Source organism: Oncorhynchus kisutch, unplaced genomic scaffold (assembly GCF_002021735.2).
Source record: "Oncorhynchus kisutch isolate 150728-3 unplaced genomic scaffold, Okis_V2 Okis01b-Okis20b_hom, whole genome shotgun sequence".
In the NCBI taxonomy this organism is placed as follows: domain Eukaryota; kingdom Metazoa; phylum Chordata; class Actinopteri; order Salmoniformes; family Salmonidae; genus Oncorhynchus; species Oncorhynchus kisutch.
Window position 1 is genome coordinate 3,283,626 of NW_022261978.1, and position 19,354 is coordinate 3,302,979.

At 52.3% G+C, this 19,354-nt stretch overlaps 1 protein-coding gene across 2 annotated transcripts; it reads left to right on the forward strand.

Annotated features, from left to right (window-relative positions):
- The first annotated feature begins 382 nt into the window (after positions 1–382).
- LOC109876261 (centriolar coiled-coil protein of 110 kDa-like) lies at positions 383–18,858 on the forward strand. Of its 2 annotated transcripts, XM_031811163.1 has the most exons (8): positions 476–2,093; positions 2,411–2,529; positions 9,536–9,721; positions 10,341–10,457; positions 10,575–10,667; positions 10,887–11,000; positions 17,326–17,411; positions 17,914–18,858. In XM_031811163.1, exons 1-8 carry the CDS (start codon positions 1,595–1,597, stop codon positions 18,131–18,133), a joined length of 1,434 nt encoding a protein of 477 aa, XP_031667023.1. In that variant the 5' UTR covers positions 476–1,594; the 3' UTR covers positions 18,134–18,858. The 2 variants fall into 2 exon arrangements, with proteins under 2 accessions (XP_031667024.1, XP_031667023.1); XM_031811164.1 differs by lacking the exon at positions 9,536–9,721 and having other exon boundaries at positions 383–2,093; positions 17,914–18,857.
- Positions 18,859–19,354: the final 496 nt, after the last annotated feature.

The following is a 19,354-nucleotide window of genomic DNA, read 5'->3' on the forward strand; positions in this document are numbered from 1 at the left end:
GATGTAGACTTGGACCCGGAACCAGAGGCCAGGGCCGTACCGCCTCAGCCTCCAGACCCTGCTGAAGAAGTCCCAGGAGCACCGGAGACGCCAGCGTCAGCTGAAGAAACCAGGCCAAGGCCTCTACTTGTCCTACCAGGTGAGTGTTGGATGTTATTTTATTCATCTGTTTTATTGACTTCTGTTTGTGTGTTCAGGCAAGAGGGCAGACATATTAGAGGTTTGAAAAACCATCTTTAGCTTGGCTTTAAGTCAGTGGTTTTACTGTTATTTAGACATCTTTTTTTAGTTTTCATCTCATTTTTTGTGGTCTGTTTTTTATCTCCTTAATTTGAATGTTTTTACTGTAAGTTGTTGTGATTTGAAATGTTTGTTTTATTTTAGGACCCAGGAGGGCCTCGACACACCAGGAAGATGGAGGAGGAGATGAGTTTCTCAGACAAGGAGAATGAGGAGTTCCTGCAGTCAGGGGAGAGTGGTGGCGGAGGGAAGGAAAACCCGGGACAGGGATTGGAGAAAGGATCATCTGGGAATGGGAGTCCAGTTTTCCGGACCGCCACCACTAGAGATATTCCCTAAGGAAGCGTGGGTTCAACGTGAGGAGGAGAAGGCGAGGTCTAGCATTGTGGAAAGAATGGGACTCGAAAAAGGATGTCGTGAAGGAATATTGAAGGAATTGGAGGGCTGGAAATGGGCCTTCACATTTGGTTGGTCTAGAAGGAGACACCCAATCTCCTCCAGGAGTGGAGCTGATTGATGCTGGCTCGGCAGTCGAAGACATCCAGCTACACCTCTCACCAGACGTCACAGCAGCACCGTCAACACTAATGAGAACCTTCCACATCCTATCTCAGCCGATGCCTCCATAACCCAGAAATCATTCTACCTAGTCAGGGAGAAGAGCTCTACCCTGCCGAGGCCTTCCTCTCTGGGGGGGTAGTAGGTTCCAGACCGTCCCTACCCCCCAGTTTAGTATGAGCCCTATCCGCTGTAAGAGTAAAGGAGACAGTGGGGGAGGAGGGCGTGGCACCCCCAAGAGGCAGATCCTGGTAAACACACCTTTGAATGTAGACAACGAGGTAGGGTCAGTGACTGGGCAGGAAAATGTTGCTTGGACCAAAGGCATCTGCATAGAGCACCCCTAGTGGCTGGGGGGGTGGTATATCACAAGGCTTTACTGCTCCTACAACTCCCCTAGTGGCTGGGGATGGTACAACACCTATGCGTAGGAGCTCAGACCAGGCAGAACAGATAGCTCAGCTGGAGCTCAACCTGTCCAGCCTCAAAATACTGATCTCAGACCTGGAGTCCACACTAACAGAGACACCAGAGAGCCACCAGACACACACAACAGCCACACTGATAATAGTAGTAACCTTACCATGGAGCCGCCACATAAATACATGACTACCCATACACCTGAGAGTCAGGCAGAGAGTAACCCTTACTGACAGTGAGAAAGGAAGAGGGGATGGAGGTCAGAGGTCAGCTGGTAAGATGACGGTGGTCCCCTGTAGAGTCCAGGGGTGTGACAGCGTACCTCCATTGGTCAAGGAGGTGGAGATCACTGTTACAACAGGTTACAAAAAACAAGATGGTCGCCAGCAGCAGCCTCTTGCAGCGCGCCTCGTCACCTCCCTCACTCAGAAGAGGAGAGTTTCTGACGTGTTCCGGAAGGTTCCATATGATGTCATCAAGGTTCCGTCGGAAGTCATCAAGGTTCGGAATGACGTCGTCAAGATTCCAGCATCACACAAAACACCTTTCTCCGTCCTCTCAGACGCCAGTAACAACCAGCACCAGCCAATGGAGTGGAAGAGTTATCCGGAGGACCCCGCCCACTTCCAATCCATCAACCAATCGTATGACGTGGACACGCCCTCATGGCTCTGGCTCCAGGGAGGGGTCAGGGTCAGAGGGGTCGTTGAAAGGTCATGACCCCGCGGGGAAGCAGCTGACCCCTGAGAACGGAGGTGGTGGTCAGGGAGGGGCGTCAAGGGCCAAACGTAGACTGGTCATGCACACGACAGAGGGGAACAGGGGAGGAGGACGAAGAGAGGTGATGGACAGGCCTCCCTCCAGTACTCCTGAAGGTAAGGCCAGCCAAGGACCACAGTGGGTTTAGATTAGGACGTCTTCCTTTCTGAGGTACAGAGGTAGAGAGACAAACATTCACATAGTAATGGATGGTCATCTCAATCTTCATTCCATGTTTTCTCAATCCATTATATAACATTCAGTGGCTCCAAACTCAAATAAAGCATTTTCTGCTGTTTATTCATTCATTATAAAGGCAACAAGTGCAGAACAAACGTTTGTCAATCCATAATATCCCTGAATAAGAGTCTGTAAAGCACATCAGACTCCTAGCTAGCCCTTCCTGTCTGACTGTTACCTGTCTCTCTCCTAGCTGCGGTGCAGTCACACAGTCAGGAGAGCCAGCAGCTGAAGCAGCTCCAGCTGACCCATGCAGGCCAGGTCAGAGCCCTGAAGGAGGAGCAGAGGAGACAGCAGCAACAACTACTGCAGGTGAGAGAGACCGCTGACCAACACCTCAATATGACCACAGTATTACTACTATAGCTACAATACTAACCACAATACAACCTCTTACAAGTTTGTACTCAATACAATTTCAATTCCAGTCAAATCAGAAAGTAAACCAAATTCCAATTCCACACTCCTCATTGAAAGGCTTTGAAGAGAATTGGTAATTGTAATTTCAGTGTACTTCCTGAATTGTCCAGAATTAAAAGGGAATTGACCCCAACCCTGACCTCTAAACAATTGATGAAGCAGCAGCAACTACTGCAGTGAGAGAGACCGCTGGGCCGCAATATGACCACTACACTTGCAACTCCAATAACTGTGACGTCTAACCAAGGTCACCTATAAACCCAGCCAGCTGGCAACCAGGTATCCTCCTGCCATGCTTCTCTCAATCAATTCCTCCTCTCTCCTCCTCTCTCATTCCATCTCCCTCCGTCCTCTCTCCAATTCCTTCCTCCTTTGCCTCTCTTCATTCCTCACTCTCCTCTCTCAATTCCTCCTTCCTCTCTCAATTCCTCTTCCCTCCTCTCAATTCCTTCCCCTCTCCCTCCTTCTCTCTCAATTCCGCCCCTTCGCTCTCTTCCTCTCTTCTCTCTCTTCTCTCTCCTCCTCTCATCTCTCTCTCTCAGCCTCTCGCCTCTCTCTCTCTCTCCCTCTCCTTCTCTCTCTCTCTCTCTCACTCTCTCCCTCTCTCCCTCTCTCCTCCTCTCTCCCTCTCTCAAGAGTCTGCCTCTCATCTCTCTCTCTCTCTCTCTCATCCGCCTCATCTCGCTGCTCCCCTCTGACTCTCTCTCTCAATTCCTCTCGATTTTTCTTTGGTTTCTCTCTCTCTCTCTCTCTCTCAATTCTTTTGTTTCTCTCCCCTCTCTCTCAATTTCTCTCTCTTATTCTCTCAGATTCTTAAAATGCCCCAGCTTGTTCTGTTACATCAACCTTAATGTTCCTCAAAAGAGAGACAGGGATTTCAGCTCCTTGGCTTAATTATATCCTCACACACACAGCTTGTGTAGACTGCAGACATATGCCCATTACAAGGGACCTTGAAACTCTCCTCCAGTTTTAAGGACCAGGGAGAGATTCTACTATAAATGTTTCATTGGAGCCCTAAGAGGAAGTGTGTGTGTGTGTGTTAAACTGAAGGACAACCAACACGTTAGCTGGCGTCCATTCCTTGTATTTCAAATAAAATGTTATGCCCCGAATACAACAGGTGTAGTAGACCTTACCGTGAAATGCTGAATACAACAGGTGTAGTAGACCTTACCGTGAAATGCTGAATACAACATGTGTAGTAGACCTTACCGTGAAATGCTGAATACAACAGGTGTAGTAGACCTTACCGTGAAATGCTGAATACAACAGGTGTAGTAGACCTTTCCGTGAAATGCTGAATACAACAGGTGTAGTAGACCTTACCGTGAAATGCTGAATACAACAGGTGTAGTAGACCTTTCCGTGAAATGCTGAATACAACAGGTGTAGTAGACCTTACCGTGTAATGCTGAATACAACAGGTGTAGTAGACCTTTCCGTGAAATGCTGAATACAACAGGTGTAGTAGACCTTACCATGAAATGCTGAATACAACAGGTGTAGTAGACCTTTCCGTGAAATGCTGAATACAACAGGTGTAGTAGACCTTACCATGAAATGCTGAATACAACAGGTGTAGTAGACCTTACCATGAAATGCTGAATACAACAGGTGTAGTAGACCTTACCATGAAATGCTTACTTACAAGCCCTTAACCAACAATGCAGTTCAAGAAATAGAGTTAAGAAAATATTTACTGAATAAACTAAAGTTTTAAAAAATAAATCAAAGTAACAAGAAAATGACAACAATAACGAGGCTATATACAGATGGTTAGTCAAGGTCATCTGTACATATACAGTGCCTTGCGAAAGTATTCGGCCCCCTTGAACTTTTCGACCTTTTGCCACATTTCAGGCTTCAAACATAAAGATATAAAACTGTATTTTTTGTGAAGAATCAACAACAAGTGGGACACAATCATGAAGTGGAACGACATTTATTGGATATTTCAAACTTTTTTAACAAATCAAAAACAGAAAAATTGGGCGTGCAAAATTATTCAGCCCCCTTAAGTTAATACTTTGTAGCGCCACCTTTTGCTGCGATTACAGCTGTAAGTCGCTTGGGGTATGTCTCTATCAGTTTTGCACATCGAGAGACTGACATTTTTTCCCATTCCTCCTTGCAAAACAGCTCGAGCTCAGTGAGGTTGGATGGAGAGCATTTGTGAACAGCAGTTTTCAGTTCTTTCCACAGATTCTCGATTGGATTCAGGTCTGGACTTTGACTTGGCCATTCTAACACCTGGATATGTTTATTTTTGTTTTGGATCATTGTCTTGTTGGAAGACAAATCTCTGTCCCAGTCTCAGGTCTTTTGCAGACTCCATCAGGTTTTCTTCCAGAATGGTCCTGTATTTGGCTCCATCCATCTTCCCATCAATTTTAACCATCTTCCCTGTCCCTGCTGAAGAAAAGCAGGCCCAAACCATGATGCTGCCACCACCATGTTTGACAGCGGGGATGGTGTGTTCAGGGTGATGAGCTGTGTTGCTTTTACGCCAAACATAACGTTTTGCATTGTTGCCAAAAAGTTCAATTTTGGTTTCATCTGACCAGAGCAACTTCTTCCACATGTTTGGTGTGTCTCGTGCCAAACTTTAAACGACACTTTTTATGGATATCTTTAAGAAATGGCTTTCTTCTTGCCACTCTTCCATAAAGGCCAGATTTGTGCAATATACAACTGATTGTTGTCCTATGGACAGAGTCTCCCACCTCAGCTGTAGATCTCTGCAGTTCATCCAGAGTGATCATGGGCCTCTTGGCTGCATCTCTGATCAGTCTTCTCCTTGTATGAGCTGAAAGTTTAGAGGGACAGCCAGGTCTTGGTAGATTTGCAGTGGTCTGATACTCCTTCCATTTCAATATTATCGCTTGCACAGTGCTCCTTGGGATGTTTAAAGCTTGGGAAATCTTTTTGTATCCTAATCCGGCTTTAAACTTCTTCACAACAGTATCTCGGACCTGCCTGGTGTGTTCCTTGTTCTTCATGATGCTCTCTGCGCTTTTAACGGACCTCTGAGACTATCACAGTGCAGGTGCATTTATACGGAGACTTGATTACACACAGGTGGATTGTATTCATCATCATTAGTCATTTAGGTCAACATTGGATCATTCAGAGATCCTCACTGAACTTCTGGAGAGAGTTTGCTGCACTGAAAGTAAAGGGGCTGAATAATTTTGCACGTCCAATTTTTCAGTTTTTGATTAGTTAAAAAAGTTTGAAATATCCAATAAATGTCGTTCCACTTCATGATTGTGTCCCACTTGTTGTTGATTCTTCACGAAAAAATACAGTTTTATATCTTTGTTTGAAGCCTGAAATGTGGCAAGAGGTCGCAAAGTTCGAGGGGGCCGAATACTTTCGCAAGGCACTGTAGGTGGGATAAAGCTGCTCTGCATAGATAAAGAGCAGCGAGTAGCAACAGTGTAAAAACAGGTAGCTTGGGGGTAGAATCTGTTAAGGAGCCTTTTGAATCGAGACTTTGCTCTCCAGTACTGCTTGTCGTATGGTAGCAGAGAGAACAGTCTATGACCTGGGTGACTGGAGTCTTTGACCATTTTTTGGGCCTTCCTCTGACACCGCCTACTATATAGGTCCTGGATGGAAGGAAGCTTGGCCCCAGTGATGTACTGGGTCGTACGCACTACCCTCTGTAATGCCTTACGTTCAGATGCCGAGCAGTTGCCATACCAGGCGGTGATGCAACCAGTGCTCTCGATGGTGTAACTGTAGAACCTTTTGAGGATCTGGAGACCCATGGCAAGTCTTTTCAGTCTCCGGAGGGGGAAAAGGTGTTGTCCTGCCCTCTTCACAACTGTCTTGGTGTGTTTGGAACATGATAGTTGGTTGGTGATGTGGAAACCAATGAACTTGAAGCTCTCAATCTGCTCCACTACAGCCCCGTTGATGTTAGTGGGGGCCTGTTCAGCCCACCTTTTCCTGTAGTCCACAATCAGCTCCTTTGTCTTGTCCACGTTGAGGGAGAGGTTGTTCTGGCACCACACGGCCAGGTCTCTGACCTACTCCCTATAAGCTGTCTCATCATAGTCGGTGATCAGGCTCACCACTGTTGTCGTCAGCAAACTCAATGATGGTGTTGGACTCATGCCTGGCCATGCAGTTGTGGATGAACAGGGAGTACAGGAGGGGACAATGCAAACACCCATGAGGGGCCCCCGTGTTGAGGATCAGTGTGGCAGATGTGCTGCTTACCTACCCTCACCACCTTGAGGCGGCCTGTCTGGAAGTCCAGGATCCAGTTGCAGAGGGAGGTGTTTAGTCCCAGGGTCCTTAGCTTAGTGATGAGCTTTGAGGGCACTATGGTGTTGAACGCTGAGCTGTAGTCAATGAATAGCATTCTCACATAGGTGTTCCTTTTGTCCAGGTGGGAAAGGACAGTGTGGAGTGTGATTGAGATGGCGTCATCTGTGGATCTGTTGGGGCGGTATGCGAATTGGAGTGGGTCTAGGGTGTCCGGGAGGATGCTGTTGATGTGAGCCATGACCAGCCTTTCAAAGCACTTCATGGCTACTGATGTGAAAATCATTTAGGCAGGTTACCTTCTGTCTGTGTGTGTCTGTGTAGCTCTAACACCATCATTAACATAAAGCTGTTTCATAATAAAACCTGTCTTCTCCTCTCCCTCCATCATTGAGGATGTGTTGCCTGTAATACAGAGATGGAGGGAGACAGGGATGTAGGGTAGCTGGGCCGTGGATAGAGAGAGAGGGAGACAGGGATGTAGGGTAGCTGGGCCGTGGATAGAGAGAGAGGGAGACAGGGATGTAGGGTAGCTGGGCCGTGGATAGAGAGAGAGGGAGACAGGGATGTAGGGTAGCTGGGCCGTGGATAGAGAGATGGAGGGAGACAGGGATGTAGGGTAGCTGGGCCGTGGATAGAGAGATGGAGGGAGACAGGGATGTAGGGTAGCTGGGCCGTGGATAGAGAGATGGAGGGAGACAGGGATGTAGGGTAGCTGGGCCGTGGATAGAGAGATGGAGGGAGACAGTGATGTAGGGTAGCTGGGCCGTGGATAGAGAGATGGAGGGAGACAGGGATGTAGGGTAGCTGGGCCGTGGATAGAGAGATGGAGGGAGACAGGGATGTAGGGTAGCTGGGCCGTGGATAGAGAGATGGAGGGAGACAGGGATGTAGGGTAGCTGGGCCGTGGATAGAGAGATGGAGGGAGACGGGGATGTAGGGTAGCTGGGCCGTGGATAGAGAGATGGAGGGAGACGGGGATGTAGGGTAGCTGGGCCGTGGATAGAGAGATGGAGGGAGACGGGGATGTAGGGTAGCTGGGCCGTGGATAGAGAGATGGAGGGAGACGGGGATGTAGGGTAGCTGGGCCGTGGATAGAGAGATGGAGGGAGACAGGGATGTAGGGTAGCTGGGCCGTGGATAGAGAGATGGAGGGAGACAGTGATGTAGGGTAGCTGGGCCGTGGATAGAGAGATGGAGGGAGACAGTGATGTAGGGTAGCTGGGCCGTGGATAGAGAGATGGAGGGAGACAGGGATGTAGGGTAGCTGGGCCGTGGATAGAGAGATGGAGGGAGACAGGGATGTAGGGTAGCTGGGCCGTGGATAGAGAGATGGAGGGAGACAGGGATGTAGGGTAGCTGGGCCGTGGATAGAGAGATGGAGGGAGACAGGGATGTAGGGTAGCTGGGCCGTGGATAGAGAGATGGAGGGAGACAGTGATGTAGGGTAGCTGGGCCGTGGATAGAGAGATGGAGGGAGACAGGGATGTAGGGTAGCTGGGCCGTGGATAGAGAGATGGAGGGAGACAGGGATGTAGGGTAGCTGGGCCGTGGATAGAGAGATGGAGGGAGACAGGGATGTAGGGTAGCTGGGCCGTGGATAGAGAGATGGAGGGAGACAGGGATGTAGGGTAGCTGGGCCGTGGATAGAGAGATGGAGGGAGACAGGGATGTAGGGTAGCTGGGCCGTGGATAGAGAGATGGAGGGAGACAGGGATGTAGGGTAGCTGGGCCGTGGATAGAGAGATGGAGGGAGACGGGGATGTAGGGTAGCTGGGCCGTGGATAGAGAGATGGAGGGAGACGGGGATGTAGGGTAGCTGGGCCGTGGATAGAGAGATGGAGGGAGACAGGGATGTAGGGTAGCTGGGCCGTGGATAGAGAGATGGAGGGAGACAGGGATGTAGGGTAGCTGGGCCGTGGATAGAGAGATGGAGGGAGACAGTGATGTAGGGTAGCTGGGCCGTGGATAGAGAGATGGAGGGAGACAGTGATGTAGGGTAGCTGGGCCGTGGATAGAGAGATGGAGGGAGACAGGGATGTAGGGTAGCTGGGCCGTGGATAGAGAGATGGAGGGAGACAGGGATGTAGGGTAGCTGGGCCGTGGATAGAGAGATGGAGGGAGACAGGGATGTAGGGTAGCTGGGCCGTGGATAGAGAGATGGAGGGAGACAGGGATGTAGGGTAGCTGGGCCGTGGATAGAGAGATGGAGAGAGACAGGGATGTAGGGTAGCTGGGCCGTGGATAGAGAGATGGAGGGAGACAGGGATGTAGGGTAGCTGGGCCGTGGATAGAGAGATGGAGGGAGACGGGGATGTAGGGTAGCTGGGATGGAAGGAAGGAGGGGGGATCTGACACTGAAAAGGAGACGATCATTAGTTTAATTCATGAGGGGTGCTGGTTAAGTGCCAGATAGTCGCTCTGAGCGCTAATGGTCCTCTCTCTCTTTCTCTCTCATTCCTCTCTCTCTCTCATTCCTCTCTCTCTCTTTCCTCTCTTTCCTCTCTCTCTTGCCTCTCTCTCTCATTCCTCTCTCTTTCTCTCTCTCATTCCTCTCGGTCTCTCTCATCCCCCCCCCCCCCCCCCCCCCCCCCTCTCATTCCTCTCTCCCGTCTGTTAGATTCTGGCCGTACGTTACCAGCTACTCCAGAGTTTGTCCTTCCCTGTGTCCTCCTGCCCCACATCCAGCGCATGTCTAGGGGACAACACAACCTCCCTCCTCCCCCTCTCTTCCATCCCCCTCTCCATCCCTCTATTCTCCCCCTCAGCAGGATCCCTCCTTTCAGACCCAGACTCCCCCTCACGGGTAAATTCAATTCACACCTGACTGACTTTGTATATTTGGATCTTCAGTTTATAATCAACAAGTGAGAAGCACAACAGTTAGTTGTAGGATGATTCAAGTCAGGGTGTGTGTATGTGTGTGTTCGTATGTGTGTGTCTGTGTGTCTACAGCTACAGTTGGCCACCAGTTGAAAGGACCTTGAGAATCTGGGTAGGAAATTAATTGGTTGTCATTGACAGAATTGGTATTTCTCCTCTCGTCTCGTCCCCTCCCCTCTCCCCACCCCCTCTTCTCTCCCCACCCCCCTCCTCTCTCCCACCCCCCTCGTCTCGTCCCTTCCCTCTCCCCACCCCCCTCGTCTCGTCCCTTCCCTCTCCCCACACCCTCTTCTCTCCCCACCCCCCTCCTCTCTCCCCACCCCCCTCCTCTCTCCCCACACCCTCCTCTCTCTCTCTCTCCCCATCCCCTCCCCCCACCTCTCTCCCCTCCTCTCTCCCCACCTCTCTCCCCACACCCCTCCTCTCTCCCCACACCCTCCTCTCTCCCCACCCCTTCCTCTCTCTCTCTCTCCCCACCCCTCCCCCCACCTCTCTCCCCTCCTCTCTCCCCACCTCTCTCCCCCACCCCCTCCTCTCCTCAGTCTCCCAGGTGTCTGTCTGTGTGTTACGGTCCCCTGGTGGCAGCAGCAGTGAAGGGATACCTAACCAGGAGGCTCCTACACACAGAGAGAGTGGGACAGCTGCTATGTACCATCAAGGTGACACACACAGTCTCAGAAACACACAGCCCATCATGGGATTTATCAAAGATGTGATTTACGGATGTGTGTTTAATCATTTATTTTGTGTATGACTGTGTGTGTCCCCTCCCTCAGGACACGCAGCAGTTCCTACAGTCCTTCCAGCCCCAGAGCCCTGGGAGAGACAGCAGGCAAGACCTGGTGCTGCAGGAGAGAGTCACACTGCAGGTAACTAACACACACACACACGCGCACAACACCGTCTCTACACACGCACTCTGGCGTGCACAACACCGTCTCTACAGACACTCTGGCGTGCACAACACCGTCTCTACACACACTCTGGTGTGCACAACACCGTCTCTACACACACACACACTCTGGCGTGCACAACACCGTCTCTACACACACAGAAGACTAATTCTCAGGAGTGGTGTTTTGTTCCAGCTCCGCTCGGCGCGTTATGAGGTCCAGGACATCTTCTGTCTGTCAGCAGGAGACAGGATGCAGATCATCAGCTGGGACAGACAGCTGGCCAGGGACAGAGAGATGAGACGCAAGGTAACCACTGGGGGGGGGGACAGAGGGATGAGACGCAAGGTAACCACTGGGGGGGGGGACGGACAGAGAGATGAGACGCAAGGTAACCACTGGGGGGGGGACAGAGAGATGAGACGCAAGGTAACCACTGGGGGGGGGGGGGGGACAGAGAGATGAGACGCAAGGTAACCACTGGGGGGGGGGGGGGGGACAGAGAGATGAGACGCAAGGTAACCACTGGGGGGGGGGGGGGGGGGACAGAGAGATGAGACGCAAGGTAACCACTGGGGGGGGGACAGAGAGATGAGACGCAAGGTAACCACTGGGGGGGGGGGGGGACAGAGAGATGAGACGCAAGGTAACCACTGGGGGGGGGGGGGGGGACAGAGAGATGAGACGCAAGGTAACCACTGGGGGGGGGGGGGGACAGAGAGATGAGACGCAAGGTAACCACTGGGGGGGTGACAGAGAGATGAGACGCAAGGTAACCACTGGGGGGGACAGAGAGATGAGACGCAAGGTAACCACTGGGGGGGGGGACAGAGAGATGAGACGCAAGGTAACCACTGGGGGGGGGACAGAGAGATGAGACGCAAGGTAACCACTGGGGGGGGACAGAGAGATGAGACGCAAGGTAACCACTGGGGGGGGACAGAGAGATGAGACGCAAGGTAACCACTGGGGGGGGTACAGAGAGATGAGACGCAAGGTAACCACTGGGGGGGGGGGCAGAGAGATGAGACGCAAGGTAACCACTGGGGGGGGGGACAGAGAGATGAGACGCAAGGTAACCACTGGGGGGGGGGGACAGAGAGATGAGACGCAAGGTAACCACTGGGGGGGGGGACAGAGAGATGAGACGCAAGGTAACAACTGGGGGGGGGACAGAGAGATGAGACGCAAGGTAACCACTGGGGGGGGTACAGAGAGATGAGACGCAAGGTAACCACTGGGGGGGACAGAGAGATGAGACGCAAGGTAACCACTGGGGGGGGGACAGAGAGATGAGACGCAAGGTAACCACTGGGCGGGGTACAGAGAGATGAGACGCAAGGTAACCACTGGGGGGGGGACAGAGAGATGAGACGCAAGGTAACCACTGGGGGGGACAGGGAGATGAGACGCAAGGTAACCACTGGGGGGGACAGAGAGATGAGACACAAGGTAACCACTGGGGGGGGACAGAGAGATGAGACGCAAGGTAACCACTGGGGGGGGTACAGAGAGATGAGACGCAAGGTAACCACTGGGGGGGGGGCAGAGAGATGAGACGCAAGGTAACCACTGGGGGGGGGGACAGAGAGATGAGACGCAAGGTAACCACTGGGGGGGGGGGACAGAGAGATGAGACGCAAGGTAACCACTGGGGGGGGGGACAGAGAGATGAGACGCAAGGTAACAACTGGGGGGGGACAGAGAGATGAGACGCAAGGTAACCACTGGGGGGGGTACAGAGAGATGAGACGCAAGGTAACCACTGGGGGGGGACAGAGAGATGAGACGCAAGGTAACCACTGGGGGGGGGACAGAGAGATGAGACGCAAGGTAACCACTGGGCGGGGTACAGAGAGATGAGACGCAAGGTAACCACTGGGGGGGGGACAGAGAGATGAGACACAAGGTAACCACTGGGGGGGACAGAGAGATGAGACGCAAGGTAACCACTGGGGGGGGACAGGGAGATGAGACGCAAGGTAACCACTGGGGGGGTGGGGGGACAGAGAGATGAGACGCAAGGTAACCACTGGGGGGGGGGCAGGGAGATGAGACGCAAGGTAACCACTGGGGGGGGGACAGAGAGATGAGACGCAAGGTAACCACTGGGGGGGGTACAGAGAGATGAGACGCAAGGTAACCACTGGGGGGGGACAGAGAGATGAGACGCAAGGTAACCACTGGGGGGGGACAGGGAGATGAGATGCAAGGTAACCACTGGGGGGGACAGAGAGATGAGACACAAGGTAACCACTGGGGGGGGACAGAGAGATGAGACGCAAGGTAACCACTGGGGGGGGACAGGGAGATGAGACGCAAGGTAACCACTGGGGGGGGACAGGGAGATGAGACGCAAGGTAACCACTGGGGGGGGGACAGAGAGATGAGACGCAAGGTAACCACTGGGGGGGTGGGGGGACAGAGAGATGAGACGCAAGGTAACCACTGGGGGGGGGGCAGGGAGATGAGACGCAAGGTAACCACTGGGGGGGGGACAGAGAGATGAGACGCAAGGTAACCACTGGGGGGGGACAGAGAGATGAGACGCAAGGTAACCACTGGGGGGGGGGGGGACAGAGAGATGAGACGCAAGGTAACCACTGGGGGGGACAGGGAGATGAGACGCAAGGTAACCACTGGGGGGGGACAGGGAGATGAGACGCAAGGTAACCACTGGGGGGGACAGAGAGATGAGACACAAGGTAACCACTGGGGGGGGACAGAGAGATGAGACGCAAGGTAACCACTGGGGGGGGACAGGGAGATGAGACGCAAGGTAACCACTGGGGGGGACAGAGAGATGAGACACAAGGTAACCACTGGGGGGGGACAGAGAGATGAGACGCAAGGTAACCACTGGGGGGGGACAGGGAGATGAGACGCAAGGTAACCACTGGGGGGGACAGGGAGATGAGACACAAGGTAACCACGGGGGGGGGACAGAGAGATGAGACACAAGGTAACCACGGGGGGGGGGGGACAGAGAGATGAGACGCAAGGTAACCACTGGGGGGGGACAGGGAGATGAGACGCAAGGTAACCACTGGGGGGGGGGGGGGGGGGGGGGGGGGGGATGAGACACAAGGTAACCACGGGGGGGGGGGACAGAGAGATGAGACGCAAGGTAACCACGGGGGGGGGGGGGACAGAGAGATGAGACGCAAGGTAACCACTGGGGGGGGACAGGGAGATGAGACGCAAGGTAACCACTGGGGGGGGGACAGAGAGATGAGACGCAAGGTAACCACTGGGGGGGTGGGGGGACAGAGAGATGAGACGCAAGGTAACCACGGGGGGGGGGGACAGAGAGATGAGATGCAAGGTAACCACTGGGGGGGGGGGGGGGGGACAGAGAGATGAGACACAAGGTAACCACTGGGGGGGGACAGAGAGATGAGACGCAAGGTAACCACTGGGGGGGGGGACAGAGAGATGAGACACAAGGTAACCAAGGGGGGGGGGGACAGGGAGATGAGACGCAAGGTAACCACTGGGGGGGGGGGGGGGACAGAGAGATGAGACGCAAGGTAACCACTGGGGGGGGACAGAGAGATGAGACGCAAGGTAACCACTGGGGGGGGGGACAGAGAGATGAGACACAAGGTAACCAAGGGGGGGGGGGGGGACAGGGAGATGAGACGCAAGGTAACCACTGGGGGGGGTACAGAGAGATGAGACGCAAGGTAACCACTGGGGGGGGGGGGGACAGAGAGATGAGACACAAGGTAACCAAGGGGGGGGGGGGGACAGGGAGATGAGACGCAAGGTAACCAAGGGGGGGGGGGGGGGGGGGGAGATGAGACGCAAGGTAACCACTGGGGGGGGTACAGAGAGATGAGACGCAAGGTAACCACTGGGGGGGGGGGACAGAGAGATGAGACACAAGGTAACCAAGGGGGGGGGGGGGACAGGGAGATGAGACGCAAGGTAACCACTGCGGGGGGAACAGGGAGATGAGACGCAAGGTAACCGCGGGGGGGAACAGGGAGATGAGACGCAAGGTAACCACTGGGGGGGGACAGAGAGATGAGACGCAAGGTAACCACTGGGGGGGGACAGAGAGATGAGACGCAAGGTAACCACTGGGGGGGGGGGGGGACAGAGAGATGAGACGCAAGGTAACCACTGGGGGGGACAGGGAGATGAGACGCAAGGTAACCACTGGGGGGGGACAGGGAGATGAGACGCAAGGTAACCACTGGGGGGGACAGAGAGATGAGACACAAGGTAACCACTGGGGGGGGACAGAGAGATGAGACGCAAGGTAACCACTGGGGGGGACAGGGAGATGAGACGCAAGGTAACCACTGGGGGGACAGAGAGATGAGACACAAGGTAACCACTGGGGGGGGACAGAGAGATGAGACGCAAGGTAACCACTGGGGGGGGACAGGGAGATGAGACGCAAGGTAACCACTGGGGGGGGACAGGGAGATGAGACACAAGGTAACCACGGGGGGGGGACAGAGAGATGAGACGCAAGGTAACCACGGGGGGGGGGGGACAGAGAGATGAGACGCAAGGTAACCACTGGGGGGGGACAGGGAGATGAGACGCAAGGTAACCACTGGGGGGGGGGGGGGGGGATGAGACACAAGGTAACCACGGGGGGGGGGACAGAGAGATGAGACGCAAGGTAACCACGGGGGGGGGGGGGACAGAGAGATGAGACGCAAGGTAACCACTGGGGGGGGACAGGGAGATGAGACGCAAGGTAACCACTGGGGGGGGGACAGAGAGATGAGACGCAAGGTAACCACTGGGGGGGTGGGGGGACAGAGAGATGAGACGCAAGGTAACCACGGGGGGGGGGGACAGAGAGATGAGATGCAAGGTAACCACTGGGGGGGGGGGGGGACAGAGAGATGAGACACAAGGTAACCACTGGGGGGGGACAGAGAGATGAGACGCAAGGTAACCACTGGGGGGGGGGACAGAGAGATGAGACACAAGGTAACCAAGGGGGGGGGGGACAGGGAGATGAGACGCAAGGTAACCACTGGGGGGGGGGGGGGGACAGAGAGATGAGACGCAAGGTAACCACTGGGGGGGGACAGAGAGATGAGACGCAAGGTAACCACTGGGGGGGGGGACAGAGAGATGAGACACAAGGTAACCAAGGGGGGGGGGGGGACAGGGAGATGAGACGCAAGGTAACCACTGGGGGGGGGTACAGAGAGATGAGACGCAAGGTAACCACTGGGGGGGGGGGGGACAGAGAGATGAGACACAAGGTAACCAAGGGGGGGGGGGGACAGGGAGATGAGACGCAAGGTAACCACTGCGGGGGGAACAGGGAGATGAGACGCAAGGTAACCGCGGGGGGGGAACAGGGAGATGAGACGCAAGGTAACCGCGGGGGGGGGGTGACAGAGAGAAGAGACGCAAGGTAACCATGGGGGGGGGACAGGGAGATGAGACGCAAGGTAACCACTGGGGGGGGGGACAGAGAGATGAGACGCAAGGTAACCACTGGGGGGGGGGGACAGAGAGATGAGACGCAAGGTAACCACGGGGGGGGGACAGAGAGATGAGACGCAAGGCAACCACGGGGGGGGGGGCAGAGAGATGAGATGCAAGGTAACCACGGGGGGGAGAGATGAGATGCAAGGTAACCACTGGGGGGGAGACAGAGAGATGAGACGCAAGGTAACCACGGGGGCGGGGGGAGGGGGAGATGGCCATTTGAGAACAAGTTCTCATTTACAACTGTGACCTGGCCATGATAAAGCAAAGCAGTTCGACACAAACAACAACACAGAGTTACACATGGAATAAACAAACACATGGAATAAACAAACATACAGTCAATAATACAGTATAAACAAGTCTATATACATTGTGTGCAAATGAGGTGAGATAAGGGAGGAAAGGCAGTAAGTAGGCCATGGTGGCAAAGTAGTAACCATACAGCAATTAAACACGGGAGTGGTAGATGTGCAGAAGATGAATGTGCAAAATACACTGTTTTTTTATGCAAGTGAACTTGTGGATACCATTTGTATGTCTCTGTCCATTAGGAAGGAAGTTAGAGGTGGTATTGCTAGCAGATACCATAGACCTCCAGTCGTTATGCTAACGCTAGTTAGAAATTGCTCTAGCATTAGTGAGCAACATCTTTCACACTGCACACAGAGACATGACCTCATCAGACTCTGGGGAAGTAGACAAAGGGCCTCACAGCCAAAATCCCCAACTATCTCTACGTTAACACTACAATCGCCCTCTAAACCCGACAAATAGCATTTAGGTATCATGATGACATTTGAGATAAATTAGTGACTTCCTAGTGCACAATAAAGCCTCCAACATGAGATGCTTTGGGGTCTGGATAGAAAGATCATGAGATGCTTTGGGGTCTGGATAGAAAGATCATGAGATGCTTTGGGGTCTGGATAGAAAGATCATGAGATGCTTTGGGGTCTGGATAGAAAGATCATGAGATGCTTTGGGGTCTGGATAGAAAGATTAGGATTGAATGTGGAACAAATATACATCAGCATACACACATTGAAGGTGTGTGTGTGTGTGTGTGTGTGTGTGTGTGTGTGTGTGTGTGTGTGTGTGTGTGTGTGTGTGTGTGTGTGTGTGTGTGTGTGTGTGTGTGGTGTGTGTGTGTTTGGGTCCACAGACTGGGGAAACGGGGTCGACCAGGGGGAAGACTTCTCTGTCAGCTGCTACACAGAAAGCCCTGGAGAGGAAGAGAGGAGTCATGATGTGAGTCCTGTAATAGAAAACGTGTCACTAGACCAGATAGTTATTGTATATAAAACAGACATTGTCTGAGCAAAACAGCAAGTGTATGACTTGTATGTTCAGGGTTATCAGCACACGGTCAGGGTTGTGTTAATAACATGTTTGGTTATAGAAGAGCCATTTTATTTTTTTTATTTTACCTTTATTTAACCAGGCAAGTCAGTTAAGAACACATTCTTATTTTCAATGACGGCCTGGGAACAGTGGGTTAACTGCCTGTTCAGGGGCAGAACGACAGATTTGTACCTTGTCAGCTCGGGGGTTTGAACTCACAACCTTCCGGTTACTAGTCCAACGCTCTAACCACTAGGCTACCCTGCCGCCCCTGGTGGGCAGTAGTCACTACCCAAGCTAGTACAGCCCAGGCAGTGACTACTGCCCACCATAGTGATATTATGATACTAGTAAAAGAGTCCTACTGTCTCATTAATCAACCTATTGTTCCCCTCTCTTCTCCCATCAGGAGGAAAGCGGCAGAGGGGCAGAGGGGGACTGGAGCTGGGGTTGTAGCTGGCCAGAAGGGCCCTCTGGCTGGGGCAGAGGGGACTGGAGCTGGGGTTGTAGCTGGCCAGAAGGGCCCTCTGGCTGGGGCAGAGGGGAACGTTGTGAAGCAGATACGTGGGTCTTTTCGACCCAACCCTCAAAGGGTCCCCAAGACCACCCAGTCCCGCAGATCTCGGTGAAGAATGTCTACTTATCAGGCTAGACTGGACCGGAACTGGGTCGTGTTCATTTTGGCACAGTGTAGCAAAACGTTTTGCACAGGAGAACAAAAACGAGTGTTTCTTATTGGACAAATTCAGGGTCATATTCATTAGTGAAAATGTTTTGGAAAACGAAAACAAGCGTTTCTTATTGGACAAGTTCAGGTAGTCCTTCCCTTGACCCAGGAAATGAATACTGTTGATACCTAAAAAGATATACACACACAATCCATCTTACTTAACCCTAAAACAATAGGCCCCTATGGGCCCTGGTCAAAAGTAGTGCACTATAAAGGGTTGCCATTTGGGACGCTTCCATAGTGTTTCTTGCTAACCAGTGGACATCTGGAAAGTATTGTATTTTAACTTGATTGTATTCTACAAAGACACAACTCACTGCATTCAAATGCATCTTAGCTACTACATGCTGTATGTGACAATCTATTCTTACCACAAGACCTCAGGACTTGTTTTTGGACACACTGTTTGTCATATGTTAGTTTTACACATTTTATACTATTTATATTTCCTATACCAATTTGTGGTACGGTATTGGGATGGCAATGCAACCAAAGCCCAGAAAACCCAAGTCTATATTTGAAGGTCTGTTCTGAGTGTTCATCTTTCCTACTGTTTTTGTTCTAAATTATTTAGAAGTGTTTTTTAATAAAGTTTTTTTAAATAAAAAATTTACTTGTCAGGTTGGTTTAATGTAAACTGAACAAAAATATAAACACAACATTCAACAATTAACGATTTTACTGAGTTAGAGTTCATATAAGGAAATCAGTCAATTGAAATGAATTCATTTAGGTCTTAATCTATGGATTTCACATGACTGGGCAGGGGCACAGCCATGGGTGGGCCTGGAGGGCATAGGCCCTCCCAATTGGGAGCCAATCAGAATGAGTTTTTTCCCCACAAAAGGGCTTTAATACAAACAAATACTCAGTTTCATCAGCTGTACGGGTGGTTGATCTCAGACAATCCCCCAGGTGAAGAAGCCGGATGTAGAGGACCTGGGCTGGTGTGGTTACACACGCTCTACGGTTGGGAGGCCAGTTGGATGTACTGCCAAATTCTCTTAAACGATGTGAGGTGGCTTATGGTAGAGAAATTACCATTCAATTTTCTGGCAACAGCTCTGGTGGACATCCCTGCAGTCACATGCCAATTACATGCTCCTTTGAAACTTGAGAC